Source organism: Alosa pseudoharengus, unplaced genomic scaffold (genome assembly GCF_046254945.1).
Source record: "Alosa pseudoharengus isolate Yale_2024_CS ecotype anadromous, Long Island Sound unplaced genomic scaffold, YU_APseudo_1.1 YU_APseudo_1.1_scf_11, whole genome shotgun sequence".
NCBI classification, from domain to species: domain Eukaryota; kingdom Metazoa; phylum Chordata; class Actinopteri; order Clupeiformes; family Clupeidae; genus Alosa; species Alosa pseudoharengus.
Window position 1 is genome coordinate 29,060,788 of NW_027468576.1, and position 27,875 is coordinate 29,088,662.

The following is a 27,875-nucleotide window of genomic DNA, read 5'->3' on the forward strand; positions in this document are numbered from 1 at the left end:
ACAAAAGGCTTTTGAGCATATAGAATTTATTTTAACTACTTTCTTTGAATTTTGAGTGATTTCTTCAATGTAGAAACACTTTTTTTGTTTACGGTCAAAAATGACCTCCATAGGAAATTAATGGGAAAGAATATAATTTTCATCCAGGAGATGAAAGACATCTCCTTACACACTACAACTTACCACCAATGTTCCCACACATGCATGCATGCACACACAGAAGCACACACACCCACACACACAAACGGACACACATACGGTACACACATATACACCCACTCACAGACACACACACACACTCAGTACATGTTGTCAGTTCATGTTGTCATGTTGCCATTTGTACCGATGTTCGCACACATAGGCATTCACACACATACAGAAACACACCCACCCACACACACACAAAACAGACACACACACACAGTTCATGTTGTCATGTTGCCACTTGTGCATGTGAACCACCAATGTTCGCACACACAGGCATGCACGCACACAAAGAAACACACACACCACACACATACAGACACATGTACACACGTACACACACACAGTTCATGTTGTCAGATCCTGTTGTCATGTTTCCACATGTGCAGGAAAACCACCAATGTTTGCACACACATGCATGTACACACATGGAAACACTCACCCCCCCCCTCCCACACACACACACACACATTTACACCCACTCTCTCTCTCTCTCTCTCACACACACACACACCCGCACACACACAGTTCAAGTTGTCAGTTCATGTTGTCATGTTGCCACTGTGCATGTGAGCCACCAGTGTTCGCACACATTCACGCACATACAGAAACACACACACCCACACACATGATGTAGATGTTAATGTCCTAATAAGGGTATGTTTACAATAATGTTCTATTAAATAATACCTTTTGTCATGGTATTGGTATTTAAGAGCAGTTAAAACTGGTCAAATTTGACCGCGAACAGTAAATTAAGGGGGGTAGCAATGAACAGTGTTTAAAGGTTAAGTCTACAAACGTCATTTTAAGACTAGTCTACATGACATAACATTAAGACAACCAAACCACAAATGTTTTCTATCCCAGGGTGTGGTCAATAAGATACGCATCTTCAGTGGCATCTACGTGTCTCATTAATGTCAAACCAGCCAAACTTTTCGAATTAACGACACTTTGAAAGGACAATTAAACTTAAGTTAGCATCAAACGGTAAAAATTCGGCTGGAGACTGTATTGGACTACACACTACATGCAGAGTGTAAACTCAGTCTCTTGCAAAACTGGTGAGTCATGTACACCTGTTTCTCAAACTTTTTCAGACCAAGGACCACTTAACCAATAAATAAAAACTCATAGACCACCTAGCTAAAAAAAACAGTAGACCTACTTCAACAGTATAGGCCTACTCACTGAACCACCTTACTTCAAGTTTCTTTATTTGTCACATGCAGTCATAGACCTACAACAAGCAGTGAAATGAACTCCTGACTCCACTCCAACTGTGCTATCACATACGAGTGTAATAATAAGTTATAAAATAAAAGTTCAGTTTAAAACATGAATAAATAAGAAGATAAAATAAAGATAAAAAGATATACCCCCCAGACTACTCCTACCCATAAATGCAATAAAACCTTGTACTACTAAAAGCTCACTAAAAGTAGAACCAGGTCTTAAAGTGCACGGTGCATTATGCAGTTCATGAGGGAGGTGCGCGTCATGGTTTGATTCAGGAGCCTAACAGCTTGTGGATAAAAACTCCTCCTGAGTCTTTCTGTGTTAGACATGATACTCCTGAATCGCTTGCCTGATTTCAGTAACTGAAATAGGCTGCTGCCGGGGTGGGAGGTGTCTTTTAAAATCCTGATAGTCCTACTCCAACATCTCTTCTAATGGAGTTCGTTCAGGGATGGAAGCTTTTTTTACTTATTGTTTGCACCTTGCTTATTGTGTCAGAGGATTCATATGATTTAAACTAGTGTAGCTTACATAGGCAGTTGGTGTAACAGAACTGTTTGGATTTACATACAAGATGGTTCAATATTGCAACCAACTCATCTATATTTTATTTTACCACGTCTGCTTGCAGACCACACGTGCGGAAACACTGATGTACACCACCTACAGCAAGACTAATCTCTCAATTGGAAAAACAAATCTCTCATAAATATTATCTTTAAAGAGTTGGTTTGGCCAAAAAAGTCCAAAGGCACACTGCTTTTTATAGTTAAAAAGCCTTTAATTTAGGTGGGCTTACGCGTTTCGACAAATCATGTCTTGCGCTGATGGTAAAATCAAAGAGCACCTGCTTTCGAGAGACATATCAGTGACGAAGCACTTCTGACAACCAACCTTTTTTGGAATTTGAAGATAGGCTATCTCATAAATATTGTTTTGAATTAGGAAAAAAGTTTCCACAAATATAAAGAAAGTGTGAGTACATAAAATGATTACACCACAGTACTCAGAGTAAAATTTGATATTTTACTGAAAAACCCATAAACTTCACTCCCTCTTTCTCACACACAACACTCTCACAATCAGCAAAGTTTCACAGTCACACATCAAAAGAATTCCCAGGACTGCAGTTTATGAAATATCAATTTAATTGTAAACTAACATCAGTTCCAAAAATATGGACACTTCAAAAACGTCTTCATAAAAAAAAGACAGAGGGAAATAAGATGTTAGAACTCTGCCGTGTTTCCAACTGATTCAATGCGCCACAACAGGGAAAAAAAATGGTGAAACAGTGAAACAAACACATTTTTACTCAAGTGGTGTGGTACAAAATAATAGTTGAACCAAGGCTTAAGCACTAGCATGATTTCTGCCACAACTCAATAGGTCTGTCTAACAAATGTTACCCACAACTTCAATCTAATCAAATAATGTACATATGAGCTCCATGAGGTTTTGCAGAGGACTAGCCATCCTGTTGTTGAATGAAAGGGTTTGGAATGGCCTCCATGCCATCCTGAGGACAGATGAGCACCACGGAAGTCCCTCGACACACCACTAAGCCCAGTTGCCGAGTGTCTTCAGTCAATTTGTACTGGTCATCAGGGTCTGCATAAAAGGACAAAGGAATGTTATTGGGTTAGAGTCATTATAAGATAAAGGTATAGCTTCTAGTCCAGTGGAAGAGGTATTTTCAAACAGATTTATTTGTTCTTGAAGATTTTGACAGGAAAATTACTATTGCTACATATATCTATATAAAAAGCACACCATTTCTGATACATCTTAAAACCTGTAATGCACATTTGACGACCAAGAACACACACACGTTTGAAAACCACGTTTGCTCTGCACTGTAGCATACCGGTACTCAGCTACTCAGGTTCTATGGATACACGCTCAATTAAAACCAGCTGGAGAAGAAACCGAGTTGAATGTCATGTGTCCCCCATCCCACTCACCGCGCATGTATTCGATAGTGCCATCCAATACGAGGTTTAACAAAGGGTCGAAGCCTTTCAAGACACCACTTGCTGGAATGAGAAAAGAAGGAAAACTAGTCAGATTATAAGTGTTAACCGTATAGGCTATAACTGTTAAGCAAGCCGAAAGCATTTACAGTAACCTACAAAGAGATTAGCGAGACAACTGAATTGACTTTAACGTGGAATCAAAACTGACAGTGGCTATTGTTATACACGCTTGCTTACAACATGACACATTGAACATATTTACTTTAGACCTAAATGATATCACCGAAGTTTAAGCGTCTAACTGCCTACAGTCTAAGGAAATGCAGGACTTCATAGTGATGCTAAAGCTGTGTTAAGGCTAGTTTTCTACATCACAAGTCGCTTACCTTCTCGTCCACCTTGGAATTTCACTCTGATTGGCTTATCGATGTATTTCGACAGGTCGAATATACTTTCCTTCTTCTTCTTCTCTTTGTCCTACAACAGGAATGCATGTCTGTTTACTCTCATTAAGCTGCGGTTCGGTTAACAACATTACTAGCATGCTTGCTAGCCAGCTAGCTAGCTAGCTTACTTGCTTGCTTAACACTACGAAGTAGTCCACTGCACATCACAGTAAAACATGCTTTTGAATCTCGAGATTTGTGTAACCCCGGAGTGTGTTTACAAATAATTTGTGTTTAATGCAAAATCTTAAACAATGATGTGATTTCATTGAATTCATTCAACTACGCTAAGCAGACGCACAACTCACCGCCATGTTCAAAATGTAAGACCGCCCCTTTTGCGAATTCAACTTTGACCCCATCGGTTCTTGTCAGGCATGAAAATCAAACCCGTCTCATAGGGCAGCATAGATTTGGCGATTTTAAGATATTTTATTTGGGTAATATGTGTAAACTAAAGACTATATAGTATGGCCATTGGTGATTCTGTAGACATTATCATTACTGTAGTACCAGACAAAACGCAGTAACCTGAACATTGTAGAATACATTTGATTTTCATGTTGTGAGAAGATTTCTTGAACTTCAAACTGCATGCATGTTATTTTTTGTGAAGTGCAAGGAATGTCCTTTCATGACAGAATTATGCACAGCAAACTGAGGGGTTATATTTAGCTCTTGTTTTCAAACACAGTGACCCCATTACTCGACCAAGTAAGTTGGCAACCACGTGTGGTATAAATACCTTTTGCCTGCAGCCTGTGAAAGTGGACCTCTAATATGGCTTACAAAGAGAAAGAAAGGGATAACTCTGGACTCAGTGTTGTAGGTCTTTTAGTGGCACATACCAAGACTGATGTGGGATTAGTGGACAATGTGGTGCCTGACACAGTCCTTCTTGTGGAGACAGAGTCTTTCTTAGTGAACCGAAAAAGACTGGCAGACTTCAGTCCATACTTCCGTGCCATGTTCTATGGTGGCGGTAAAGAGAGCACTAAAAGACAAATTGTGATTAAAGGAGTACACGAAGAGCAGTTCCGCATACTCATGGACTTCACTAAGACTCTCAAATTACCTCTGAATAGACAAAATGTTCTGGGAATCTTGGAGGCAGCTGACTTCCTTCAGCTGGAAAAGGCCAGACTACTTTGCTGTAAGTTCCTTGAGAGGGAGCTACACCTAAGCAACTGTTTGGGCATGATGGCATATGCTTGGCAGTTAGGCTGTCTAGGACTATATGCTGCAGCCAGAGATGTGGCCCTCACCCACCTACCTGCCATAGCATCTGACGAAGACTTCCTGTATCTCTCCAAGGAGAGCGTGGCAGATCTGCTTGCTAGTGATGACCTGTTCATACCTAGAGAGGACTTGGCCTTTGAAGTGACTTTGCGCTGGGCGACCTTTGACCCCAGCAGGGAGGATGACTTCATGGAGCTGATTGGACTAGTGCGTCCAGAGTCCCTGACTCTTCCCTACCTCACAGACCTGCTGACCCGGCTCAAAGGCTCTGACCCGAGAGCCAAGCTCATCTGCAGACTCAACAACAACATCCCCGCCAGCTGGACGGCTGGCCGCTCCATGCCTCGGGGACGCTCAAGAGAATCCCTGTTTATGATTGGTGGGCCACATGACGTTGATGCACAGCCACTGTACCAGTTCAACCCGCGTAGCAGCAGGTGGCAGTGCTGCGCTCCAATGAAGAGAAAAAACCTCACCCAGTACTCAATCGCAGCAGTAGGTAAATTGCTTTCTCTGAAAGGAGACGGGTGGTGAAAACACAGCCACTCAGCCAAACTCAGCTGAATACATTTCATCTTCATTTAATTCGCATGACTAGAAGAACAGTGGTTAGATAGATTAGATATGTTGAATTTCTGATATGCATATTTTACACTTCTAACTAATTGCAAAATTAATGACATCCATGTTAATAAACACTTTTGTCTTTTAGAGGACAATGTGGTGGTCACTGGGGGCTACTTCCGTGAGATCGGGTGGTACAGTGTGGACTGGGTGCAGATGTACCAGTGCGGAAACCAGCGCTGGGTGGACGGACCGGCACTGCAGAAGTCCAGACACAGCCACTGCTCTGTCGGCGTGAGCAACAGGCTGTATGTGCTGGGTGGCAGCATGGACGACGGAGTTGTGGACAATGTTGAGGTGCTTGTACTGGGGTCGGACGCCTGGGAGGAGGTCAGCCCCATGGTGTGTGCGGTGGAGAGAGCGGCCGTGGTCACCATGGGCTCCTGCATCTACGTGGCTTGTGGACTGGATGAGAACGGGGAGGTGTACAGTGGGATTCAGCGCTACCAGATGAAGACTGACCAATGGGACGTCGTCTTGCATTGCCCTCATCCACGGTATGTACAGCCTTTCCGTTTCATAAAAATGTTGATGAGGCCCCAGAGAATTATGGACCATCTCCATTTCAGTTGGTTACAGTTGATTCTTTTCCATTTAGACTGCACAGAGTGGCTGATTTCAGAAGGCAGGATAAACGATGGCCAAGGGCTCTGATTTTGCAATGATTTAATTCTCTAGAATCAGATGTTAACTACAAAATTGCTCAATACAAGTGCAATGAGCAAGGCGGCCCTACCAGTTAGTCTAGCTCCATCATGTTTTGCATTCAGGGCGAGTGTTGTCAAGGCCGTGTGACTGTGGGCAGAAAAACTCCTAGATTTATGGTTGACTGTCCTGTACTTCCTCTTTCAGCTATGACCTTCTGGCGACAGAGCTGAATGGTGCTCTATATCTCTTCGGAGGACAGGCCTTGCGGCTGGACATAGACACAGATGAGTGGACCTTACTGGAGGAGGAGTGTCTGGATAGGAGGTTTTTCACTGGATGTGCCACGGCCAGTGGGCAAATCTACCTATTGGGTGAGCGAAGGCTGAGGAACATTCCCAACATGGTTCTCTTTGATCCATACATTGACACTTGTATTGAGATAGATGATGCAATACCCTGTCCAGTTCCTGTACACGGATGTGTCTCCATCCGTATGATAAACTACTAAAATACAAACCCAAAATAGTTTTTCTGACTTTAGTGGCCTCTGGCAGATTATACTCAAAAATGTTTTTATCTTGTCATGTCGTTTTACCACTCCTTTGTTGTACTGCACTGCACCAAGTTTTGGGCACATATTAATGTAAAAAGATGTCAAGCACTACTCATACAAAGTTGATGGTAAGGATGTTGAATAATATTTAAACGGTTAATTTTTTGATTTATGATTTGTTTATTGTTCCATTTCATTATACATGCATAAGAAGAGTAAAAATGGTGTGTTATGGCTTCTCCTGCAGCAATAAAGAAATAATAAGAGTATAATATGTAATATGCGCTTGTTGTGCTGATGCTGTAGTAGATATATCTGTGTAAGTGATAGTGTTTGTATGGGGGTGGGTGTTGGTATGTTTGGTGTTTGTGTGTGTGTGTGTGATCACAGACACATAACAGGCTCTCATTGTCCATTGTTCATTAGCCTTGTTGCTGCTACTGAGCCTGCAGGTCTGGGCCTTCTATTAAAGTTAAGAAACAGCATAGCTGTGCATACATGTATATAGTATGACTTAATTTATTGGTGTTGATAATCTACACATTGTGACATTATAGACCCGTGGTTGTTCTGAGTCAACTTTGACCAACTGCACATATAGTGCACATATATCAATATGTGTAGTTCACATGACCTTCAAAAACAAAAAAATTCTAAAGATTTGCTTTATTCAGATAAGCAGCCCTTTCTTCATTAAAAACCTCCTAGAAGTGCCTTGTTCACAATAAAATGTTCACACATGACCTTGACATTAAATATGTGTTGTCTTCACATTGAAAATACGCTGAATTATCATTTTCTGAATGATTTTTGAATGAAAATAAGGAGATACATTAAAGCTCACAAATGCTAACCGTGTGGAACCGACCCATGGTATTAACTAGGACTTAAGACACTCAAATGCAGAAAATAGAAGTGATAATAATCCAAGAAACGGAAAATGCAGAAATCAATGGATATTTACATTGCACAATGTATCCTGTGTGTATTTTACAGTAAAATAAAGCAGTTTTCGGTGTATCAGTAAAACAAATATAACAGATTTATTTATTTACTTACTTACTTATAAAAACGACCCAAAAGAAGAAGTTACAGGTGGTTGTAAAAAGCACTGAACATCCAATTATCATAATAAAAGACTGTAATGGCAATAAAATATGTCAAAGTCTAGCAGGCTCCATGTTGTGAGGTAGGAAGGGAAAAAAAACTATGCAAACACTTATTCAAATAATTAAAAAAGTTGTCAGCAAATGCATAACAAACGTATCTTAATGTGTATCGCTTCCCTGACTAGGCAGACTTCCAAAACACCCCATTTCAATCAACGTATGTTTATTTATCTTTCACATGTAAAATACCAGTATATTACTTTAAACAAATTCACAGTCACCTAACAACTTCCAGTTCTGTACAACCTGTCCGTCACAGACACTCATAATGTAATTGTACAATTCTTTAAAAAAGCGTTTCAATTTTTCTTTTTCATCACACTACATTACATACACTACATACACCTTTACATTTTGAGTAGATCTACAGGTCTTGAATGACAAATAAAGGCAAGTAATTACAAGAGTGAAGAGCCCAAATAGAATTACTGTAACCAGAAAATGAAACAAAACTGAAATTCCTGCCATGTCTCTTTTGTCAATTTTAAAACAAATCCATTGTGTTTGAAACAGTGGAGAGACAGCGAATAGTCTGTGACGAAATTAGAACACGTCTTTCTTTTGTATTATTTCCCAATATGACTGTGAACTAATGTGAAACTATGAGTGGACCTCAGTAGTAATGCATAAACCACAAAGTTAGCTCTAGGAAACCAGGATAATACATATCAACCTCTTGTTTGATCTTAGTACTATCTGGTATTGGCCATCCGGTAACTCATATTTCTTCTTTGATGGGTTAAGTTATTGAGGACACAGTTGTTGGCCAGTGAGGCAAGTTTAGAGTTCAGGGTGCCTTTCTTTTGCTCCCAACTACACTCCTCCTTCTCTTCCTCCTCTTCCTCAACATCACTCTCGTCATCGCTCCGCTCATCACGCTCCACCTTTCAGAGACATGGTATAGATTTAAGATTCTGTGTATCTATGTAATACTAATGTCATATGGAGGTACTGTGATTGTGAACCTGACTCACCTTGCCAAGGAAGACAAACTTGTAGACCATGCGCAGGATCAGCCAGGCCCAAAAGATATGCAGCGCTTGTAACACCAGGAGAAGGGCATTGAAGAAGTAGTAGCCAAAGAATGGGGCGAAAAAATCTAGAGAATCCACAAGTGTAGTGTAGACAATTCTATGAAAAAGAGAGAGAGAAAGAAAATGATCTACTGATAAACCTACATACAGTACATAATTCTCTCATCATAGGAGGAGAAATAAATACAAACACTCTTTCCTCCCTCACTCTGTCTTTACTCAATCAACAGAGGAGAGTAAAGTAGATCCCTAACCCCATGTCTAATGGACATTGACTATGTGTAGGCTACACCTGTTACATACGTGAATGATTTTATGATCTTGAATGTTATTTTTAACGTCTTTCTATGCTGATTGCTGAGCTGTAATGCAAGACAAATTTCTGTGTAAATGGACATTAAAGTGTTATCTTATCTTAGCTTATACTCTCATTAAATAGGCCGATCTTGTCCATGTTTGTTATCAGCACATAAATTAATATCTCACCTAGTTGGAAAGACCACTAGCCGAGTCACCAAGAAAATCACTGCAAACATGACAAACAGCACGTCACAGGTCTTTCTCCATCCACCGTAGTTGAACATCTTAGCGGACTGCAATAGAAAAGTATAAACTTGCGGTTATACTTGTGAGACAAACCCTAAGCTTCATTAGTAGTGTATTGTAATGAGCAAGCAGCATTCAAACATCTGCATACTAACACTAGTGACATAGTGACACAGAATCATGGATGGGCTTAAGACGCAGGTAGGTTGAACCTAAGTTGCCAGTGACAAGTTGCCAAGTCCAAGACATTGTCCAGGCACAAAGCTCAATTTTTGCTAGTATGCAAGTCCATGTCCATCCATGTCTCTCACTATTGTGAATGTAGTTCTGTCCTGAGACGACCCGCATCTGCATGTTTCAAGTTACGTGCAAACACGCACTGGGCAACATCCTTCCAGTAATCTGACCGTAGCCTAAAGGACAGACTGAGCATATCATTTCATTTGAAGACATTCAACCTTCTCTTTGGAAATAAAATACTGAAGATAATGTGATTATTCATACAAATGTAAACAACACTCCTCACTAAAATGTCAGTGATGAAAGCTTCTCATTTCCTTCTTCCTTGTTCTGGCAGGAAGCATAAACTGGTCTAGAGAAATCATAAAATAGGCTTTGTGAGTCCCAGAGCTGGAAACAAAAAACAGAGCAGCGGTTTCAAAAGTAATATTTCCTCCTTTCAAGATATTGATCTACTACACCTTGTATAGAGGAAGAAATTCTGTTAAAAAGTGTGTCCCCTAATGTCAAACGAAACCTTTATGCAGACCTCTAATCGGAACACTGAAAGAAATGTTCCTTAATAAAATTGGTAATAACTGGTAATAAGTTGTCTCAATAAAGAACTTCAAAACATCAAAAATATTATAGATTCTCCTGATAAATTCACTCAAAGAGGTACACATCGCACATTCACATATGTCCTCACATTGATCATCAACCCCAAATCCCCCTTTTGGAGAGAGGCTGTGGGGTTTCCCCTTCTCTGACAGGTTTTGTCCTTGTCTCTCCCCAACCCTCATCACCTTTACTCCATCGGTTCCCCCTTGGCACGATGCACCTGGTTTAGCTCTCCCATGGGGCTGTGTCTTCTGCCGCTGTCACTTCCTCCTTCTAACCTTCTAATTACTGTGAACCCTCTCATCTGCCCCTTTAGTTAAAAAACAACCTTAGTCCTGAGTTCAGCTATCATACATGTGATGCAGAGCCCAATGCTAATCTAGCTAATCTAAAACATTTGAATGATTTGAGCTCTGTAACTGACAGAGAGAGAGAGAATGTGTTGCCAGTCTGGGCCTGGAGCTTTGTAATGCTGCCAGATTTTTTTCTCCCACAGAGTGTGGCGCAGATCTTCCAGGGAACCATGCCGTCTGATGTCACCAGACAGGTCATGCATACAGTATTTCAGAAACTCTAAAACAGTCAGATCAGCATCAGTGAAATATCACACAATAGTAAAGGAAACAAAATGTCTTGAAAACGGGCCTGGGGGAATAACATTCCACAACAAAGCCGGTCTGGATGCTCACAAAACCCCCTTCAGTCATATTTCCCTCCTGGCGCTCACCTCCAGAAGGAAGTCCGAGGAATCGTGGACTAACATGACTAGAGTCCCCACACGTACATAGTTAGAACAGTAGGAGAAGCCGATGAGGAAGATGGTGGCGATATGGTGAATAATCTGTTCCTTGAAATCCTGCAAGAACAATAAGTACGGACATAGAAACAATACAGGCAGCTTTAACATATAGTCATCAGTCATCAGTACCCTACTCACACACATAAACACACTAGCTGCTGTGGTGGTTATGGGCCTGTGTTGTCTATCGACCAATTCTGTCACCACCACATATTAATTGAGTACATTAACAAGAAAAAAAGAAACCACAATTTTTGTACTTTCTCCCCTAAGAAGATATGAGGATTGTTATCTGACATCATATATGTAGTGCCCTAGTAGTAGATATATTATTACCATCAAACAGCAGCAAATGATTGATTTGAACACCTTCAATGACCATGCATTCCAAGTGCACCGATTATAATTATATGCTTAAATGTGGAACCCTCATTGCTAAGGAGATGTAATGTCACAGTCCATTAATCTCCTCTTTCCCTGCCTTCACATCAACTCTTTGAACATTTAAATGCTTTTCTAAGGCTCTCAAGCATCAAAAAAGGAACAAAACGTATCCCTGTGTAAACAGAGCAAACAATGGAGGATTGGGTCCCCTAAAGGGGGTGCAGCTAGAGCCTGCAGAATGGGGACACATTTCTGTTTCATTCCCCCAAACTCCCCAAGCTCTCAGAGCACCACCTCTCCTGGAGCACACAAATACCCTTCCCTCAGCATGTCTGCTGCAGTGCCAGACATCGCTCCTCATGTAAATCAGCAAAGACAGGCCCTTTTGTAATGAGTTATAGTGGCATGGCGGAGCTGGCGGGGTTTTTAGGTAGAACAAACTCTCACTCTCTGAGCTCTTCCTGCCGTGACCACATGCTAAGTCTATGCTCTCTTGAAGTTGTGACTGACAAACACATTTCTCTTGAGGAGAGAAGATGACAGAACTTGTCTGACCAGAAACTAAATGATTTTTGAAGAAAAAGCATTAGCTAATTAATCTCTTCAAAAACAAAACAAATACATCCCAGAAGGCATAGGAAGAGTGAATCAAAGCCTCAGGTAAATGTCATGCCACAACAAATAAGTTTTAAGAACCAGTCTGAAAATTGGTAAGCAATGGGTTAGAAAAGTTCCCAGGCAATCAGTGCAGGTTGTCTCATGTTCATGACCTGCAAAAACCTGCATGTCAATCTTCACAGAAGTGGAAGGATATTTAACTTTTTTTTACGTTACAAAATGACTCCTGGGCAACATGTGAACAAGAGAGGGAGAAGGTGAACAGATACACACAGTTGGTGTTGCACAACTCAACATCCATCTTGTGACTTAACTACTCATGTACTCAAGTTTACAAACTAGTCAGTAAGCAGGAATAGCTTTTTCCTTGCCATTAGTTTCCCTTCACTCTCTCTTGCCCTCCTCAAGCTCTATTCACTGATGGAGTAGCACTGGCTTTATGTGCATGGGGCGTTCAGGTTCAGGATTTGCTTACAGGGCTAGAGAATGGGGATGGTGGTGGTGTGAGCACTAGGCCATCACACTTACCTTCCTCTTCACATCTACAGACACACAGAGCAGTAGGGACCAGTAGAAGCTCAACTCCAGGATGTAGTACCAGTAGTGAGCCTCGGCAACCAGCTGCAGAGAAAACAAAGGAAACATTATGGAAGTCAGCTATCTGTAACTGTGGGGGGATGGGAAACGTCACAGTCACATACAAGCTGATGTCACTGATAAGACTGCCCACCTACAGGCAATACTTCCTGAAAGGCACGCAGCCTTTAACGGATTACTTTCTTTGCATAGATAGGTATCCACCAGTTCTGTGGAGCCTTCCATGGATGCCCTACCTCAACATACAAACAGACTGGAGGGAGCAACCCAACCCCTGGATGCAATTTAAGAATGCACACCTGTTTCTAACTTTGCAAGTATGTGCGTATGTTTTCGTGGATGTAGTGGGTGAGAGGATGGGAGTGGGATCAATGGAAAGGACCATTTCAAATAAATGAGTGATGTGCCACACCTGGAGAGTAATGCTTGTCTATGGAGCTCTGACCTCTGGCTCCTCATGAGGAGATGACCAGAGGAGTCTCCACCTGCTCCACTGCTGCCTGCCAATCATAACTCGTCAAGTGTGGAGGTGGGAAGGAGGAGGGAGGGAGCAGCTGTCTGAGGGCATGAGTGGGATGAGATTTCCTGACAGGAAGTTTACATTCATATAATCTGTAATCTGTAATACCACTACACAAGACCAACAGCAGGGGGCCTGACTCGTATAGAGCACAAAACAACATTTCAACAGGACTGACCCTAAAAACAATGGCGGGAAGTTGACCCAGCTCTTACACACCCCGTAAGTTACATCCTTTAACCCTGAGGGAAGAAAACACTACAACGTTTACGATTTTGCTTAGAAAGTCAATACTATTAATCTCTGCAGTCTGTAGAAGAAGTTATTGTTTTTTATTTTCCTGTTCACATTAGGGGTGGGGTTGAGTTAGGTGCAAAAGACAATAATTGCGTGTGTGAGTGTGTGTTAGTGTGTGTGTGTGTGTGTGTGTTGGTGGGGGGGGGGGGTGTTCTTGGAATTCCACAGCAATCCTAGGGAGAGCAGAAAAACTCCTGTGTACTGTATATATAAGTATAAGTATATATACTCTTTTGATCCCGTGAGGGAAATTTGGTCTCTGCATTTTTCCCAATCTGTGAATTAGTGAAACACACCGTGAGGTGAAGCACACACTAATCCCGACGCAGTGAGCTGCCTGCTACAGCGGCGCTCGGGGAGCAGTGAGGGGTTAGGTGCCTTACTCAAGGGCACTTCAGCTGTGGATGTGGACATTGGAGAGCAGTGCTCAACCACTTCCCCAGCCCAAATTTTTCCCACTGGTCGGGGATCGAACCAGGAGAGCAGTGCTCAACCACTTCCCCAGCCCACATTTTTCCTACTGGTCAGGGATCGAACCGGCAACCCTTCGGTTACAAGCCCGAAGCCCCAACCAGTAGGCCACGGCTGCCCCAAAGTCATTCAAAGGGAAAGTAAAAAGGCAAGTAGCTCACCTGTTTGGGGTACCCTTGCCAACACTCCCTGTGCTCCCAAAACCAGGGGGTCTGCAGGGGCAGAAAAACAACAAGTCACACAGTAGAGTCAGTGTTCAGCTACACGTGCAGGAGACCACATCAGTACAGATGGTAGTCGTGCAGCTGCCGAGCTATGCAAGAATCATTTATAATTTAAACACATATTTTTAACAGCAACTTAGGCAAGGCACGTGTAGACATAGCGGAACACAAGAGGCTGAGGGAGGGCGTGCACAGTACTCACATCTATAAGAGAGGCAAGGCCTGCTGAGAATGCTATGAGGTAGAAGACAAACCTCCACCTGGAAATATGACAGACAGCTGTGGTTGAACCCAAACTTTTTTCATTATTTCAATATTATTATTTCTTTTTATATCTTGCAGACTAATAACCCATTACAAGATAAAACTGTGCTTTTTCTTTATCTTGTGTCATTGCTTTCAGGCTTGGAAAAAAATGTCTACAAAACAAGAGCTACATATTGGGCTGTATTTTGGGCACCAGCGCATGGCGTAAAATTAGTTTTCCACCCGCGCAAAGTTTAATTAGGTATTTTGCACGTTTATTTTTTAAACATTGCGCCCAGGGGTGTGGCAATTAACAACCTAGGGAGGGGCCTGGCGCGTTGTCTAAAAATCGCTATCATACACCACCTAAACCTGGTCAGAAGTCAATGGCGAGTTGTTCATATGCTATTTTAAGAGCGCATGTCAACAGTCATATTGGCAGGTGCACACACCATCCTTCTATCATTCATGAACGCACACCAGCGCACGTCCATGCAAAGCATTACAAATTGCACGATTACACTGGGAAACATAATTAGAATAAAGATATTACGAAATACTGTACATCTCATGATGAGTAGTTATTCACCATCATTTGCAAATTGGTAATGACGGTTAAAAGTGATTAGGGGAGAGGCGAGAGACAGGTATGGAGCACAGCTGAAGACGCACTGTCACGGGATATAAGCAACTCCTCTGCAGGATAAATGTTGTTTTATTCAGTCATTTAAGCAACATTAGGGTAAGTGTTGCTTTTTCCAGCCTATATTTTCGGTGGTAACCCATTGTCAGTCAATAGTGAAAGTAACTGCATATACTGTAACTGTCTTGTCGTTGACTGACTCCTTGGTGAAATTAGTTTCACTTTGCCAATGAGTTCAAATAATAGACGAGTGCAAATGCGTGAAGGCTATGCTAGGTTTTAGTAAAGCATGGTTTAAGAATGACTATTCCATACGGTCTTGCAAGCAGCCTCCTTCAAATGCGCCGTTGAATGCCAAATTACCGATGCATTTATTTGACATATCGCGCTTTGCGCCGTTAAAGGGAATGACAGATGTCATTGTCATTGGTTTAAAATGATGTTACGCCCCAAACACACCCATATGACTGATTAAAAAACCTAGGAACACCTTGTTGCGCCATGCGCTCCACTTTTGATAACGAAACCCCTACCAATGTGAACTGGACATCCTACTAAATTTGAATAGACTTTTGACGAGTGACGATGCACTTTAGAATGTCATGATAGGGCCCATTGTCTCTCTAAAAAGTCATGTAGAGCGGGAGCATTGATGACTTACGAGGCCTCACAAAACTTCTTGGTGTTGCTCGGTTTATCCTGGTTGCGGCGATGGCGGAACCATGTCTCAATTTGCCTCCGAGTTAGACCACACTGCTTCACCAGGCCAAGGATGTCACTCTGCTCTCAAACAAGAGACGAGGAGTCATGAGCCCTGCGCCACACTCACCACCATGCCAAACAGCTATGTGATCATCAAAAGGTATCCTTTAAAAAACACAAAATGTAGTACATGTGGATTGACCTTTCAGGCAAACTAACAGCTGACAAAACAAAATATGCTTATTCATCAACTACATATGTATATCGTGTATGTGCATGGGTTTTATGTGAACACCTGCTTCCTCGTGTGTGCAAAGTGTGATGCAGATAAGCAGTGGCATGGCACACCTACATTTATAGAGGAGATCTTAAATCTGAATTTCTTCAACTTAACTTCGACTGGGCCTTTGCATGGCAAGTCATATAAGCTAGTATTATCAGTGTTTCCTTTATCTAAATGGATGAAGGTGTTGTACACTCATAAAAAGCAGGTACTGTGAGTATAGAACATACAACTGACTAAAACCGTCTCTGACACAATAGGCTTTGTGGTTTGCAAATGATCCAGGAACTACAAGTAGATCAGACTGCTCTGCTCTTTGAATCCTGTTAACCTAGGCTATATTAGTTCAAACGTGTGCATAGCATTATGCGCAATTCAGAAAATATGGGGAACATACAGAATGCAGATGTGTGAGACTGTCCCACATAGGCCTACTGAGTGGTGCAAGCCAGATGCTTTACACATCTGCTCTGTGCACCATTTAGTGAAAACCAGGAATTTTAACAAATAGCCTAAATATGCAGTTATAGGCCTATCTGTAAACACAGAAAAAAAGTAGGCTAAGACCACTGGACGACCCTGCGTTTGTAGCAACCTACATAAGAGACACAAGTCAATAGCACGGCAGTCAGCAGAACCTTTTGCAGACTGTGTGAAGCCCTCTTTGAAGCGAAACCAATTCCACCTGACAGAAACTCACTCATGCCTGTACTTGTAAATTCTGTGCAGCTCACTGAGGTCGGTGTATTTCCTCATAACCTCACTCTCCTTCCTGACTTGTGCTCTGGGCAGGGTGGAGACCAGATTGCATGAAGACCCAGGAGGAATAAGGGGTTTAGTGGTATTTGTGTTTGTACTGTTTTGTCTGCTCCGCTCACGATATGAACAACCCATTTCTGTTTACACGTCCATTTACTGACACTCCAATCATAGTTTGACCAGTGAACACTCATATCATCAATGATCCACAGGAAATGACATCACAGCTTTGGCACCCATTGAACTGTAGATGTTACTGAGGTGAAAAACAACTTGTGTACACACAGCCCATCCGCAGAGCGTTTCACACCTCTGGGAGGGTCATGCATCCAGCACACTGACCTGTGAAGGCTGCTGCTTTCTTTTCTTTAAGTAAAACGCCTCCAGTTTTGGGATAAAGGCAACTCGTACCCGTTGCCTGTCCCGGACACCAAAACATCTGCTGAGTGGCAAAGCTATGACCCTGCAGGACAAAAGCAATTTGTGATATCACTAGCACACCTCCCTTTAACATGTACAATGTCAGTTAGATCATCACCACAACTGTTAAGCCACAACCACAAACAAAATCACCCTTTTAAGGCCACAGCTATATCATTTTTGAGACTTTTGAGTACTTTTAAGACTACCTATGTTTGTTTATGGGCGTCTTCTATGTTTGTGTAATTCTAGAGACTTAATTAGACAGGAGTGAGCTGACAAGGCAATCAGGCTGTCAAAGAAGGTCAGGGATGGGTTGCAGCCGAGGAGGGCTTCAGGTTACAGACCAACAGCTGCCCTCCCAGCATCACCCACAGGCTAGCATGCTGTTCTGATGTAAACAGATCCCATCCTGACCCTAGAGTTAGCCCTTCTCATCTCAAACCGGTTAGGTGCTATCAATGCGGACATGAAGAATAACGCTGTAAAAGGAGTCCATAATAGTCTTGATCTAACTGCTTTGTAGTAGTGGTTTAGCATACTTTATCGTGGCATTATTATGGTGTCATTTCCCTGATGCAAGGTCCACTTTTTATCTGGAAACATAGTTCGGTTCACGACATGATGGTGGTTAAAATATAAGCCAGGGTATCTTATCTCTGAGCCTTGATGTTGATGAAGATATTCAACTGGAATACTATAATAGCCGCTGTTGTAAAACAGTGCATTTCTGAATGCCATAATTCACTATGGCATTCTGTTGCCATTTGATATCTGTTCCCTAACCCTGCCCAGTCTGACAGGAACAGTCTCATAAGAATGATAAGCCTTCCAGTCAGTCGCTAAAACATTTAGTTTACACCACTTGTCTTCTTGTCTCAGTTGCACTGGCCTGTCCAGTCAAGGAACATGCCCCTGTAGCCTACCTTCACCACATGCACCAGAGGCTGGTCTGAAAAAAACTTCAAACGGAGAACAGTGCGACGCTCCGATGGAAGATTATGTGTAGTCAAAAATGGGACATCAAACACGACGAACAAGATAAGCTATGCCTAAAAAATGTGGTCTATAGAGTAGCTTTTAAAACAAAGGCCACTGACAAAAATTGAAGAAAAGGAGAGTGCTGCGTTGGGTCAATTGTTTGAAGAAAACATCAGGTGCTCATCAGAAAGGGGATTTTTAAGACTACCACCTTCAACAAGGAACCTATAGGGCCTTCATACTTTGGGGATAGTCACAAGCTAAAAATTAAAGGCCACTGACCTTTCAAAGACGTAACGGAGGGCAATGAAGCCTAGGGCCAGAGGCAGGGTGAGAAGCAGATCACGCGGACGAGGGTACCGACTCCCTTTCTCCATCCTCTCCTCCATCCGCATGTCTTTCCACGTAATGCCTGGGGGCAGCCAGTACTCCTGTTGCCATAGCCACTGGTTCAGTAGACCCTCCATCCTACAGAGAAAGAGGGGAAAAAAGACAATTGAAAACAAATATCCATGATTTAACAAAAAATGATTTTTTTAAAAAGCACACGTTGTGAGAAAGAACTCTGGGAAACACAATGGAAATATGAGGTGTCACTGGCATCATTAAATATAATAAGTTTAGTTTATGAGTGAAGTGTGAACTCATCCTGATACACCAAACTGGTACGAGACAACTGATGAATCTTTGCTTACCCAACTTATCAACAGAGGCTTTCTGCTTTGTGAAGAAAAGAATCTAGACATAACTGAGTGTTTGATGTAGTTTGGCCGCTAACAGGGACTTTTTGATACAACATATTCTGAAATCGGCTAGGCCTACTCCTTCCACCTTTTCTCTCATTTCTCGAATAAACTGAAACTTTATCAACACAATGATAGAAAATCATCTATCTATAAGCTGTGACGCATGATTGCCACAACAGTCTGCTAATGCGATTATCACACAGGCTACTCCCAAAGCTTTTGGCTGTTTTGATTTTGACAACAAATATGTCCCTGGCAGAAGAACGATGTTCAGAAGCGTCTGATGTTAACTTACCCCACTGCTCGTGAACAGATTCATTGTAAGGGGCATTAGCCTACGATATCTTTGGGTTACTGCACGCGCCTTGTAAACAGCAGCATCAGCACCCTTACCCAAAAACCGAATAAGAGGAATCACAGCTCAGCACAAACTAACCAATCCCCTTTAAAACAAGAGAAATTCAGCTAACCAACTAATGTCACCTGATCATGGCTAGACAAAATACCAAGCTAATCAAATTAATCTGTCTGCCTTTCGACTAAAAACGCATCAATAACTTCCGTTATTTATCCAGCTGGCTAGCCCATAAACTTGCGTTAATTTACAGTTAAACCGATAATAGTGTAGCCACCATAACGCAGAAATACGTTATCTTTACCTCTGCTCTGCGGTGTCCGATGATGGGGGAGAAAGGTGTAGAGGGAGAAATGAGAGGATGGGGGCAGAGACAAGGAGGATGGATGGGAGGTAGCCTACTCTTGGCGCCAAGTCAAACTGCAGAACGACAGCAGTAGGCTATGTCACCGTGGAGGAGGGCGGGGTTTGTTGATAAATCGATGGTGGCGTCGAAAATAATTTCGCAATGAAAAATCCTGTTAACCTAGGCTATATTAGTTCAAACGTGTGCATAGCATTATGCGCAATTCAGAAAATATGGGGAACATACAGAATGCAGATGTGTGAGACTGTCCCACATAGGCCTACTGAGTGGTGCAAGCCAGATGCTTTACACATCTGCTCTGTGCACCATTTAGTGAAAACCAGGAATTTTAACAAATGGCCTAAATATGCAGTTATAGGCCTATCTGTAAACACAGACTGTAAGACGTAATGGTTAAAATGTATAACTTTCTTTTGACGAACCATGGGCTCTGTTATTGTATCATATAGGCAATCAACGCCCTCTGCTGTACATTTGGTATACTGCGACTTCACATTCAGGAAATAGCCTATGTCAGGTAACCAGACTGAGAGTGAGCTGAGTAAAAAAGATGAGCTGTAAATTTCTCTCTAGATCTGATACATCTGGACAACCAATAAAGTTCACTCAGTTCTCTATAAAACAATTTGAAAGAACAGCAACACCATCTTTAGTGTCAATCACTGTAAGAAAAGCAATGTTAAGAGCTTTCCGCGTGTGGCAAGAGATCCACTATCAAAATCATCACAAACTGGCCTTCTTGAACATTCCATAGATGGACCTGAGTTGCAAAACCAGATTTGTCTTGGCAGGCAAAACATATACATTAACTTCTTTTAATTTTCCCTGGAAGGTGTAGGTTTTATGGAGGTTTTGCAAGAAACAAAGAAATAAGTATACTGGGAGTGTAATAACCCCTGTGTTGATTTATCATTGTATCTTTATAGCCCATGTAATAAAAAAAAAAAAACAGACACTCAGACCATGGCGAACCTAGTCACATTGCAGCACACATCCAGGCAAGAACGGAAGTTATATACAGCAAAACGAGTGGTACCCTTGTTACCTGACCATGTGTCGCTCACTCTGCAGGAGATTCATCACAGAGGCCTCCATCTGATCTGACAGTTAGCAATCAGCAATTATTTAACCTTGAACCACATGGCATGGAGTGAGGGAACAGAGTAAGCAGGGCTGATAAAGGAGGAAATGTCAAGTCTTATTCACCTGACTGAAGGTGGAGTCTACTTGTCACGCAGAACAGCACCACTCACGTAAAAGATGCTGATAAAAATCTAACATTCCTACTTTAAGGGGACTCTTGTTCCTAATCAGAAAATGGAAAAGTTTTTTTTATTCATGTCTTACTTGTTTGTTTTATTGCATTATTATAGTTGTATTTAAAAATGCACTATGAAAAAAATCCCCTCCTCTTGAGCAACAACTTTTGGTATGATCTTCTTGGTATCAATTATTTTTCATGGAATAGTAAAGGGCATGTAAGCACACTTGTTGTTTCCTCTAGCCGTCAAGGTTATACATTAACTTCTTTGATTTGTGCTGCAAAGAAATTCTTTAAATGCATGAATGCATAAATCCTCCACGCTATACAACATCGACACACCATTCAGCATGTTATCAGTGCCAGCTGGTCTGGTCGGTGGTGTTTGCTTGTAGTTATGCGTCTTTCATTTATAAAATCAACACAAAAGTGCATTTTTTCCAATGTAAAATGCTCATTTAAGCCTCATTAATGAATAGGCTGAATTTTGTCAATTGGAGGAATAACTTTGATACTATGTATGATGGAGTCCATACAGGAGCAGATTGATTGGGCTCATGTTTAGGCAAACTCTGAAGGGTTTACAGCTGTCTCTTTGGAGGGCCTTTACAGTGTGTATGCTTTGGCAGGCTCAGTTGCTTAGCCTAGTGGCACTTTGCCAGAGTAAGCAACTCCCTGAGAGAGAAGAGAGAGAGAAAGGGAGAGAGAGAAAGAGAAAATCTCTGGTGACCTCCTTGTTATGTTTGTATACAGTAAAGGTCCCCCTGCTTAAGGCTGTTAGCATAGTGTAGCTACTTTACCATGTGTTCACAAATGTCAAATCTTAATTATGTGGCCTCATAAAACACCTTGGATTCAAAGGGGAGAAAACACCAGCTTCCTTTTGGCAAATAAGTTTGTGAGTGATTGTGGCAGACATTGTTTATGCTCTGGGTGTGTCAGCATGGGAGACTACCCCAATGACACAGACATTTTGAATACCATCAGTGTGTAATACTGAAATCTGTGGTGACGGAGTAAAATAAAATGCAACACATTTAGTATGTTCTACAAAGTGCTAACATACAGCTGGAGTGGTGAAAGATATGAAAACGAACACGTAAGAATTGCACCTTAAAGCAACAGTTAGGCAGGATTGGCAGAATAACAACAGATTTACAGGGACGAGCAAGAGGAGGAGTACAGGAGCCTGGTGGAGGACTTTGTGCATTGGTGCAAACTCAATCACCTTCAACTCAACACTTCAAAGACCAAGGAGATGGTGGTGGATTTTTCGCAGGTCTAAGCCCGCTCTGCTACCAGTCTCCATTGATGAGGTAAATGTGGAGGTGGTAAGCACCTACAAGTATCTGGGTCTCCACCTGGACAATAAACTGGACTGGTCAGCCAACACTGATGCACTCTACAAGAAAGGACAGAGCAGGCTGTACTTCCTGAGGAGGCTGCGGTCCTTCAATGTGTGCAGCAAGCTCCTCAGGATGTTCTACCAGTCTGTTGTGGCCAGCACCCTCTTCTATGCAGTGGTATGCTGGAGAGGAAGCACAAAGAAGAAGGATGCTGGGCGACTTGACAGGCTGGTAAGGAAGGCTGGCTCTGTAGTGGGAGCTGAACTGGAGTGCATCACTTCAATATCTGACAAAAGGACCCTAAACAAACTGATCAACATCTTGGACAATGAATGTCATCCACTCTACAGCACTATCAAAAAGCAAAAGAGCTTGATCAGCTGGAGACTTCGGTCACTGCCATGCACAACTGAAAGGCTGAGGAAGTCATTTGTCCCCAGGGCCATTGAACTTTTCAATGCCTCACTAAAGGGAAGAGTAGAGATAGACTTCTCTGCTTAGTCTGTCTGCCTCTCCACCCTCTCCATGTGAGTACTGACTGCCCACTACTGCTTTACTACTGTTTTACTACTGTTTTACTATTGTACACAGCGTAATGTTTTCACTACTGTTTTACTGCTAGACTGTTTTTCATGCTATATTAGCACACATGATCAATGGCTGCGGTCAGGCTTCTGCTACAATACTGAATGAATGAATGGTTATAACCCTATTACCTCAACCTGTTCTTGCACTGACATAGTTTTTTATTTTACCTTGTCTACATTATACTTTACTCTCCTATTTGTCCATATTATTTATGCTGGTCTCTAGACCTTATTCTTGCACTGTTGCACTGTTGGACTAATGTTGGACTACTTTTTGCACCTTCACCATGACACTCACTCTCTTGAGCACCTTGCCATGCACACATAACTAAAGGACTATGGTTGGACTACTTTTTGCACCTTCATCATGACACTCACTCCCCTTAGCACCTTACCAGTCCCGGCCTTGTCACTACAAGGGTCTTATGGTTGATCACCCTCAAGCACATTGGACTTTCTAAATGTAATTTATATAGTGTATTTAGTATTTAGCTTTGTTAGTTTTCTTATCTTTCTTATCTTCTACTGTCTTTATTGTACAGTGGAGTTTAGTTTATACTTATACTTATGTTTACCATTTCTGCTGTAAGCGCATGTTGTGTGTGATGTCTGTACTGAGACCCTTGAATTTCCCCTTAGGGATCAATAAAGTATCTATCTATCTATCTATCTATCTATCTATCTATCTTATCACAGCACAGTCGGCACCAAGTGAGCAAGCTTGGTATCCGATGGATTTTAATGATAAACATATCTGGAATGTTTATGTAAAATGCTGGAATGTCTTTGTCTGGGATGTCTTGTCACTAAGGACAAAGGTGTCTGCTAAATACCTTGACCATCAAGCTGTACAAGCTTATAAAACTCACATATCCTCTCCTCTCATAGCACCACTTACAACAAGTCTTGCTGATGCTAGCACTTACCAGCCGTCTTGAATTGACTCAACTGTTTAAAAACAGCACTCACTGATGCACTTATTCTTACTGTACTCTACCATTTTTAAATTGTCATAAAATTGTTGAGAAAATTGCTTTAAAACTTAACTGTTACCATGTTGTTAGTCGCTTTGGTTTAAACATGTGTCAGCCAAATGTAATGTATGTAAAACTGTCATACATTGGTAGCCTGTGTAATAACAGATGTGTTCGCTGACCATCTTCCTTCAAAATTAATTTGAAGATGTTATATATAAAAAAAACGTGCCTAAAATGGCCAAAAACAAGCTTAATATACTTTTAAAGACATTACTGTTTACACTGACTGCGTTGTACACACCCAACAAAGGACTCAAAAACAACAGCTCACAGATATATCTGCATCCAAGAATTTCATTATATCTGTCTTTTACATTGTGAGCTAAATGTATGTACGTAAAGATTAGCACTATGATTTACACTATTTCCTCTCTGTACAGTATATCCACTAGTAGATAGTACTTTGATAGTAGATGTCTTTGAAAAGGAACATTATTTATTGCATTCTTTGTGGCAGTGTCATGGTAGCATGAAGTTTTTGATGTTGTCCTTTCAAAGTGTGATTTACATTCATTGCTGCCATCAGATAAACTCAGAGGGAGAGAGAGTTGTATTAGGCCAGTGCTGGAATGTGGTCCTACAACAGAGTGCCTGTAAAACAACTGTCAGAAATGTGGCCACACAGAAGCAAAAAATCAGGGGGAATTAAAGGGACACCAGGCAAGCCTGATGCTTTTTCTCTACGAAACTCCCCCTCGCTCGGTCTGAAGCTCTTTTCCTTTTCTTTGCATCTTCCGTCAAGGGTTTTCGCTGCTTCTTTGCCGGCTCTGCCATTATACACACGTTTGCAACAATCGCTAGCGTTTCGTTAGCCTCCCTCTGTGCTGTGGATGCAGGATGGAAACTGAAACTGCTTCGGTCGCCGGGTACGATACACTGAACTTGCAAGCGGGATATTCTTCCTACAGGCAGTAGGGGCGGGCGAGAGAGTCTTCATTCGCCCTGTAATGAGTAATTTAACCATATACCGACTTACGAAGATGAGTAATTAACACGAAAACGTTGCCTGGTGTCCCTTTAACCCGTTTAATCCCAACGGTCACAATAGTGACTGTACAAAAAAATCTGGCTCTTGTGCCTTTAAAACTGTTACTGGATGAATTATCAATACATTTCTCCCAAAAATAGAAACCTGAAAGGGTCTCAGTTAAATATGTGCAGTGCCAAATGTGTAGTGTAATTTCACTGGCCAGAGCTGCTTATGTTTTGGTTGCACCCTGACCAGAAAATGTCCACCCAAAAGCTCCCAAACTAAAGCTTAGAAAAGTATGTTTATGTAAACATAGGACAAAGATTTTTGGTACACATCATCTTTAAGTGTCTAGTATGGAGGGATGCAATTGAAATCTATGAACTTTGTTCAGCGTTCTCATAGCATGAGTGAACATGATGACGGTCACAATTGTGACCGTTGGGAAACAACATAGTCCGATTTTAGGGATTTTCGCACATTTCATTGTTCAGTCATCTAATTTCCACTAAATTGATGATATGGGGACATTGTCCCAGGTCTGTTTTTTACTTTTAAATTTGTATCACATGGCATTTCTCAACATGGCCTCTAAAATTCTCTGTTATATTCTAAGTGTGCCAATTTTTTTTCATAGAAAATCCATTATACCACACTATTATACATAATTATTGTAATAGCTGGTTTTCTATGCTGTTCTTTATTTTAATTTCACTTTCAGTCACTTCCTGCACATACTGTATCAGATCTAACTGACTGCCCAGATTTTACACCTCAAAAACAGTAAATCATCATACTTATTGACTATTGTATTACATAATGTCACATATAAACAAGGTGGTGGGGGGTATAATCAACTTGCCAGTCAGCCTGTTGAAGGCATATTGGCTGAATTTATGCAGAGACTTGCAGTAGATATGAACAACCTTACCAGAAAAATTATTCCCCACCCCTTTTCCCAACAATACCCCTCCACTTATGTAGGGCCTCTGCCACAGGGACCAGTCAGACGAACCAGAAGCAAAGCTTCATGTGATCAAAAATAAAGATCAAGTGTCTCAAGAATCTGCTCTCACACTATTTTGTATGTCAAAATTACAGAATGTTTCCTATTATGCATTTAGAACCGTACTTAATTCAGTGGTAAAATTAATCAAATTTAGCAATATAGTGGATATCACACCCCTCTGACACTAGATTAGACCAATAACTGAGGCCAGAGCAGGCTCCTATGCTCCTCAGGTTTATATGTGATGGGATCATGGACAGGTGTCCTGTGTTCCCCAGGTCAAGCATTGTATGTTTCCAGGGTCCTCCAGCTTTATAAAGCACATAATAGGTACCCGAATGAGCATAGGTCCCAGGATACACACTGGGAATATAGGGCCTTATGAAGATGGCAAGTTACTTAGTTGCATGCTGTGATGAAAATATGTTTAACAGCACTCACCAAACACACCTCTCCACTTGTGTGTTTGATGCCAGACAGGCTCATATGGTAATGCTGTTGTATATGCATTTAGAACCTTACTTAATCCAGTGGTAAAATTAATCAAATTTAGCAATATAGTGGACATCACACCCCTCTGACACTAGATTAGACCAATAACTGAGGTCAGAGCAGGCTCCTATGCTCCTCAGGTGTATATGTGATGGGATCATGGACAGGTGTCCTGTGTTCCCCAGGTCAAGCATTGTATGTTTCCAGGGTCCTCCAGCTTTATAAAGCACAAAATAGGTACCCGATTGAGCATAGGTTCCAGGATACATAGGACACTGGGAACATAGGGCCTTATGAATAAAAGGCCTTTGGATCATAGGGACCAGGTAACATAGGTTCACTTCATTTAGTGACCTTAACAATACCACTGACCAAAGGAGACCAATGGAAAGGCAATTAATGGCATTGGAAGTATGGCAGTAGACTTGCAGGACAATCTGTTGTGTAATTAATTAATTAATTAAATAATGAATTATAAAATTAAATAATACAATAATAAACAAATAAACAAACAGACAACTAACATCACTTTTTGTAAAATGTGTGGTTGCTGTTGTATTGTAGGGTGGTGTTGTTTCCACTATAGTCATAATAGTGTGATATAATGCCTTTCTTATGTAAAAATCGGCACACTTATAATATAATAGAGAATTGCAGAGGCAATGTTGAGTATTGTATTGTGATACAAAATTAAAAGTAAAGAACAGACCTGGGACAATGTCCCCTTATCATCTCTGACTGGAATTTATTGAAAATTAGATGATTGCACAATGAAATGTGTGAAAATCCCTAAAATCGGACTATGTTTTTTCCCAACGGTCACAATAGTGACCAAGCATAAAAGACTCCTTTTCACCCACTTTTTCAGGAAAATTTGAAAAAATAGTAATTGATTACTTCAAAGGGTTACTCAAGACACATGATTTTGATATATTCAAGTCTGGGAAAAATTTGGGATTAAACGGGTTAAGGGAAAGTTTGCCATAATCACTTTCAAAATATCAGCAGTAATATGCATTCACTTGGTAATGCTCATTCAACTGTCATACTGTACATGCACCTCATTTAGGTGCAAGCAGGATTGAAACCTCATCTTATGATCTGCCATAGAGGAGCAAAGGAGGGAGAAATATAATGGCATTCAGCAGTCAGGACATCAAGGTATCATCACTGAGGTTTTCTTCTCTGAACAACATTCTAAGGGAAAGTACATTGCTTTGGGCCTGTGATTATTTTAAAC

General features: G+C 41.4%; 3 protein-coding genes across 6 annotated transcripts; 1 reads left to right on the forward strand and 2 right to left on the reverse strand.

The window, feature by feature from the left end:
- Nucleotides 1-2,576: 2,576 nt before the first annotated feature.
- On the reverse strand, nucleotides 2,577-4,213 carry lsm7 (LSM7 homolog, U6 small nuclear RNA and mRNA degradation associated). Its single transcript, XM_076277640.1, has 4 exons — nucleotides 4,177-4,213; nucleotides 3,809-3,899; nucleotides 3,411-3,482; nucleotides 2,577-3,057 (listed from the first exon to the last, which is right to left on the reverse strand). Exons 1-4 carry the CDS (start codon nucleotides 4,180-4,182, stop codon nucleotides 2,915-2,917), a joined length of 312 nt encoding a protein of 103 aa, XP_076133755.1. The 5' UTR covers nucleotides 4,183-4,213; the 3' UTR covers nucleotides 2,577-2,914.
- A 428-nt stretch (nucleotides 4,214-4,641) lies between these two features.
- On the forward strand, nucleotides 4,642-7,331 carry LOC143117186 (kelch-like protein 23). The gene is made up of 3 exons (XM_076278744.1): nucleotides 4,642-5,606; nucleotides 5,820-6,228; nucleotides 6,584-7,331. Exons 1-3 carry the CDS (start codon nucleotides 4,649-4,651, stop codon nucleotides 6,885-6,887), a joined length of 1,671 nt encoding a protein of 556 aa, XP_076134859.1. The 5' UTR covers nucleotides 4,642-4,648; the 3' UTR covers nucleotides 6,888-7,331.
- Nucleotides 7,332-8,247: 916 nt separating this feature from the next.
- Nucleotides 8,248-21,083, reverse strand: cers4a (ceramide synthase 4a). Of its 4 annotated transcripts, none has more exons than XM_076278745.1 (11): nucleotides 20,979-21,083; nucleotides 18,748-18,933; nucleotides 17,407-17,527; nucleotides 15,982-16,100; nucleotides 14,634-14,691; nucleotides 14,369-14,419; nucleotides 12,851-12,943; nucleotides 11,249-11,377; nucleotides 9,622-9,728; nucleotides 9,076-9,232; nucleotides 8,248-8,985 (listed from the first exon to the last, which is right to left on the reverse strand). In XM_076278745.1, the coding sequence occupies exons 1-11, from the start codon at nucleotides 21,026-21,028 to the stop codon at nucleotides 8,794-8,796; spliced, it is 1,263 nt and encodes a 420-aa protein (XP_076134860.1). In that variant the 5' UTR covers nucleotides 21,029-21,083; the 3' UTR covers nucleotides 8,248-8,793. The 4 variants fall into 4 exon arrangements, with proteins under 4 accessions (XP_076134860.1, XP_076134861.1, XP_076134862.1 ...); XM_076278746.1 differs by lacking the exon at nucleotides 20,979-21,083 and adding an exon at nucleotides 19,871-19,964; XM_076278747.1 differs by lacking the exon at nucleotides 20,979-21,083 and adding an exon at nucleotides 19,507-19,576.
- Between the last annotated feature and the right edge of the window lie 6,792 nt (nucleotides 21,084-27,875).

Bases quoted from the DNA above. Each gene is read 5' to 3' on its own strand.
- lsm7 (XM_076277640.1), bottom strand. The intron at 3,483-3,808 runs GTAAGCGACTTG...TTCTCATTCCAG, and splicing joins ATTCCAAGGTGGACGAGAAG to CAAGTGGTGTCTTGAAAGGC. The intron at 3,058-3,410 runs GTGAGTGGGATG...CCTTTTATGCAG, and splicing joins CACTATCGAATACATGCGCG to ACCCTGATGACCAGTACAAA.
- LOC143117186 (XM_076278744.1), top strand. From the start codon at position 4,649: ATGGCTTACAAAGAGAAAGAAAGGGATAACTCTGGACTCAGTGTTGTA. The intron at 5,607-5,819 runs GTAAATTGCTTT...TTTGTCTTTTAG, and splicing joins GTACTCAATCGCAGCAGTAG to AGGACAATGTGGTGGTCACT. The intron at 6,229-6,583 runs GTATGTACAGCC...TTCCTCTTTCAG, and splicing joins TTGCATTGCCCTCATCCACG to CTATGACCTTCTGGCGACAG.
- cers4a (XM_076278745.1), bottom strand. From the start codon at position 21,028: ATGGAGGCCTCTGTGATGAATCTCCTGCAGAGTGAGCGACACATGGTC. The intron at 18,934-20,978 runs GTAACAAGGGTA...CTTTCTCTGTAG, and splicing joins AGTGAGCGACACATGGTCAG to GATGGAGGGTCTACTGAACC. The intron at 8,986-9,075 runs GTGAGTCAGGTT...TGTCTCTGAAAG, and splicing joins AGTTTGTCTTCCTTGGCAAG to GTGGAGCGTGATGAGCGGAG.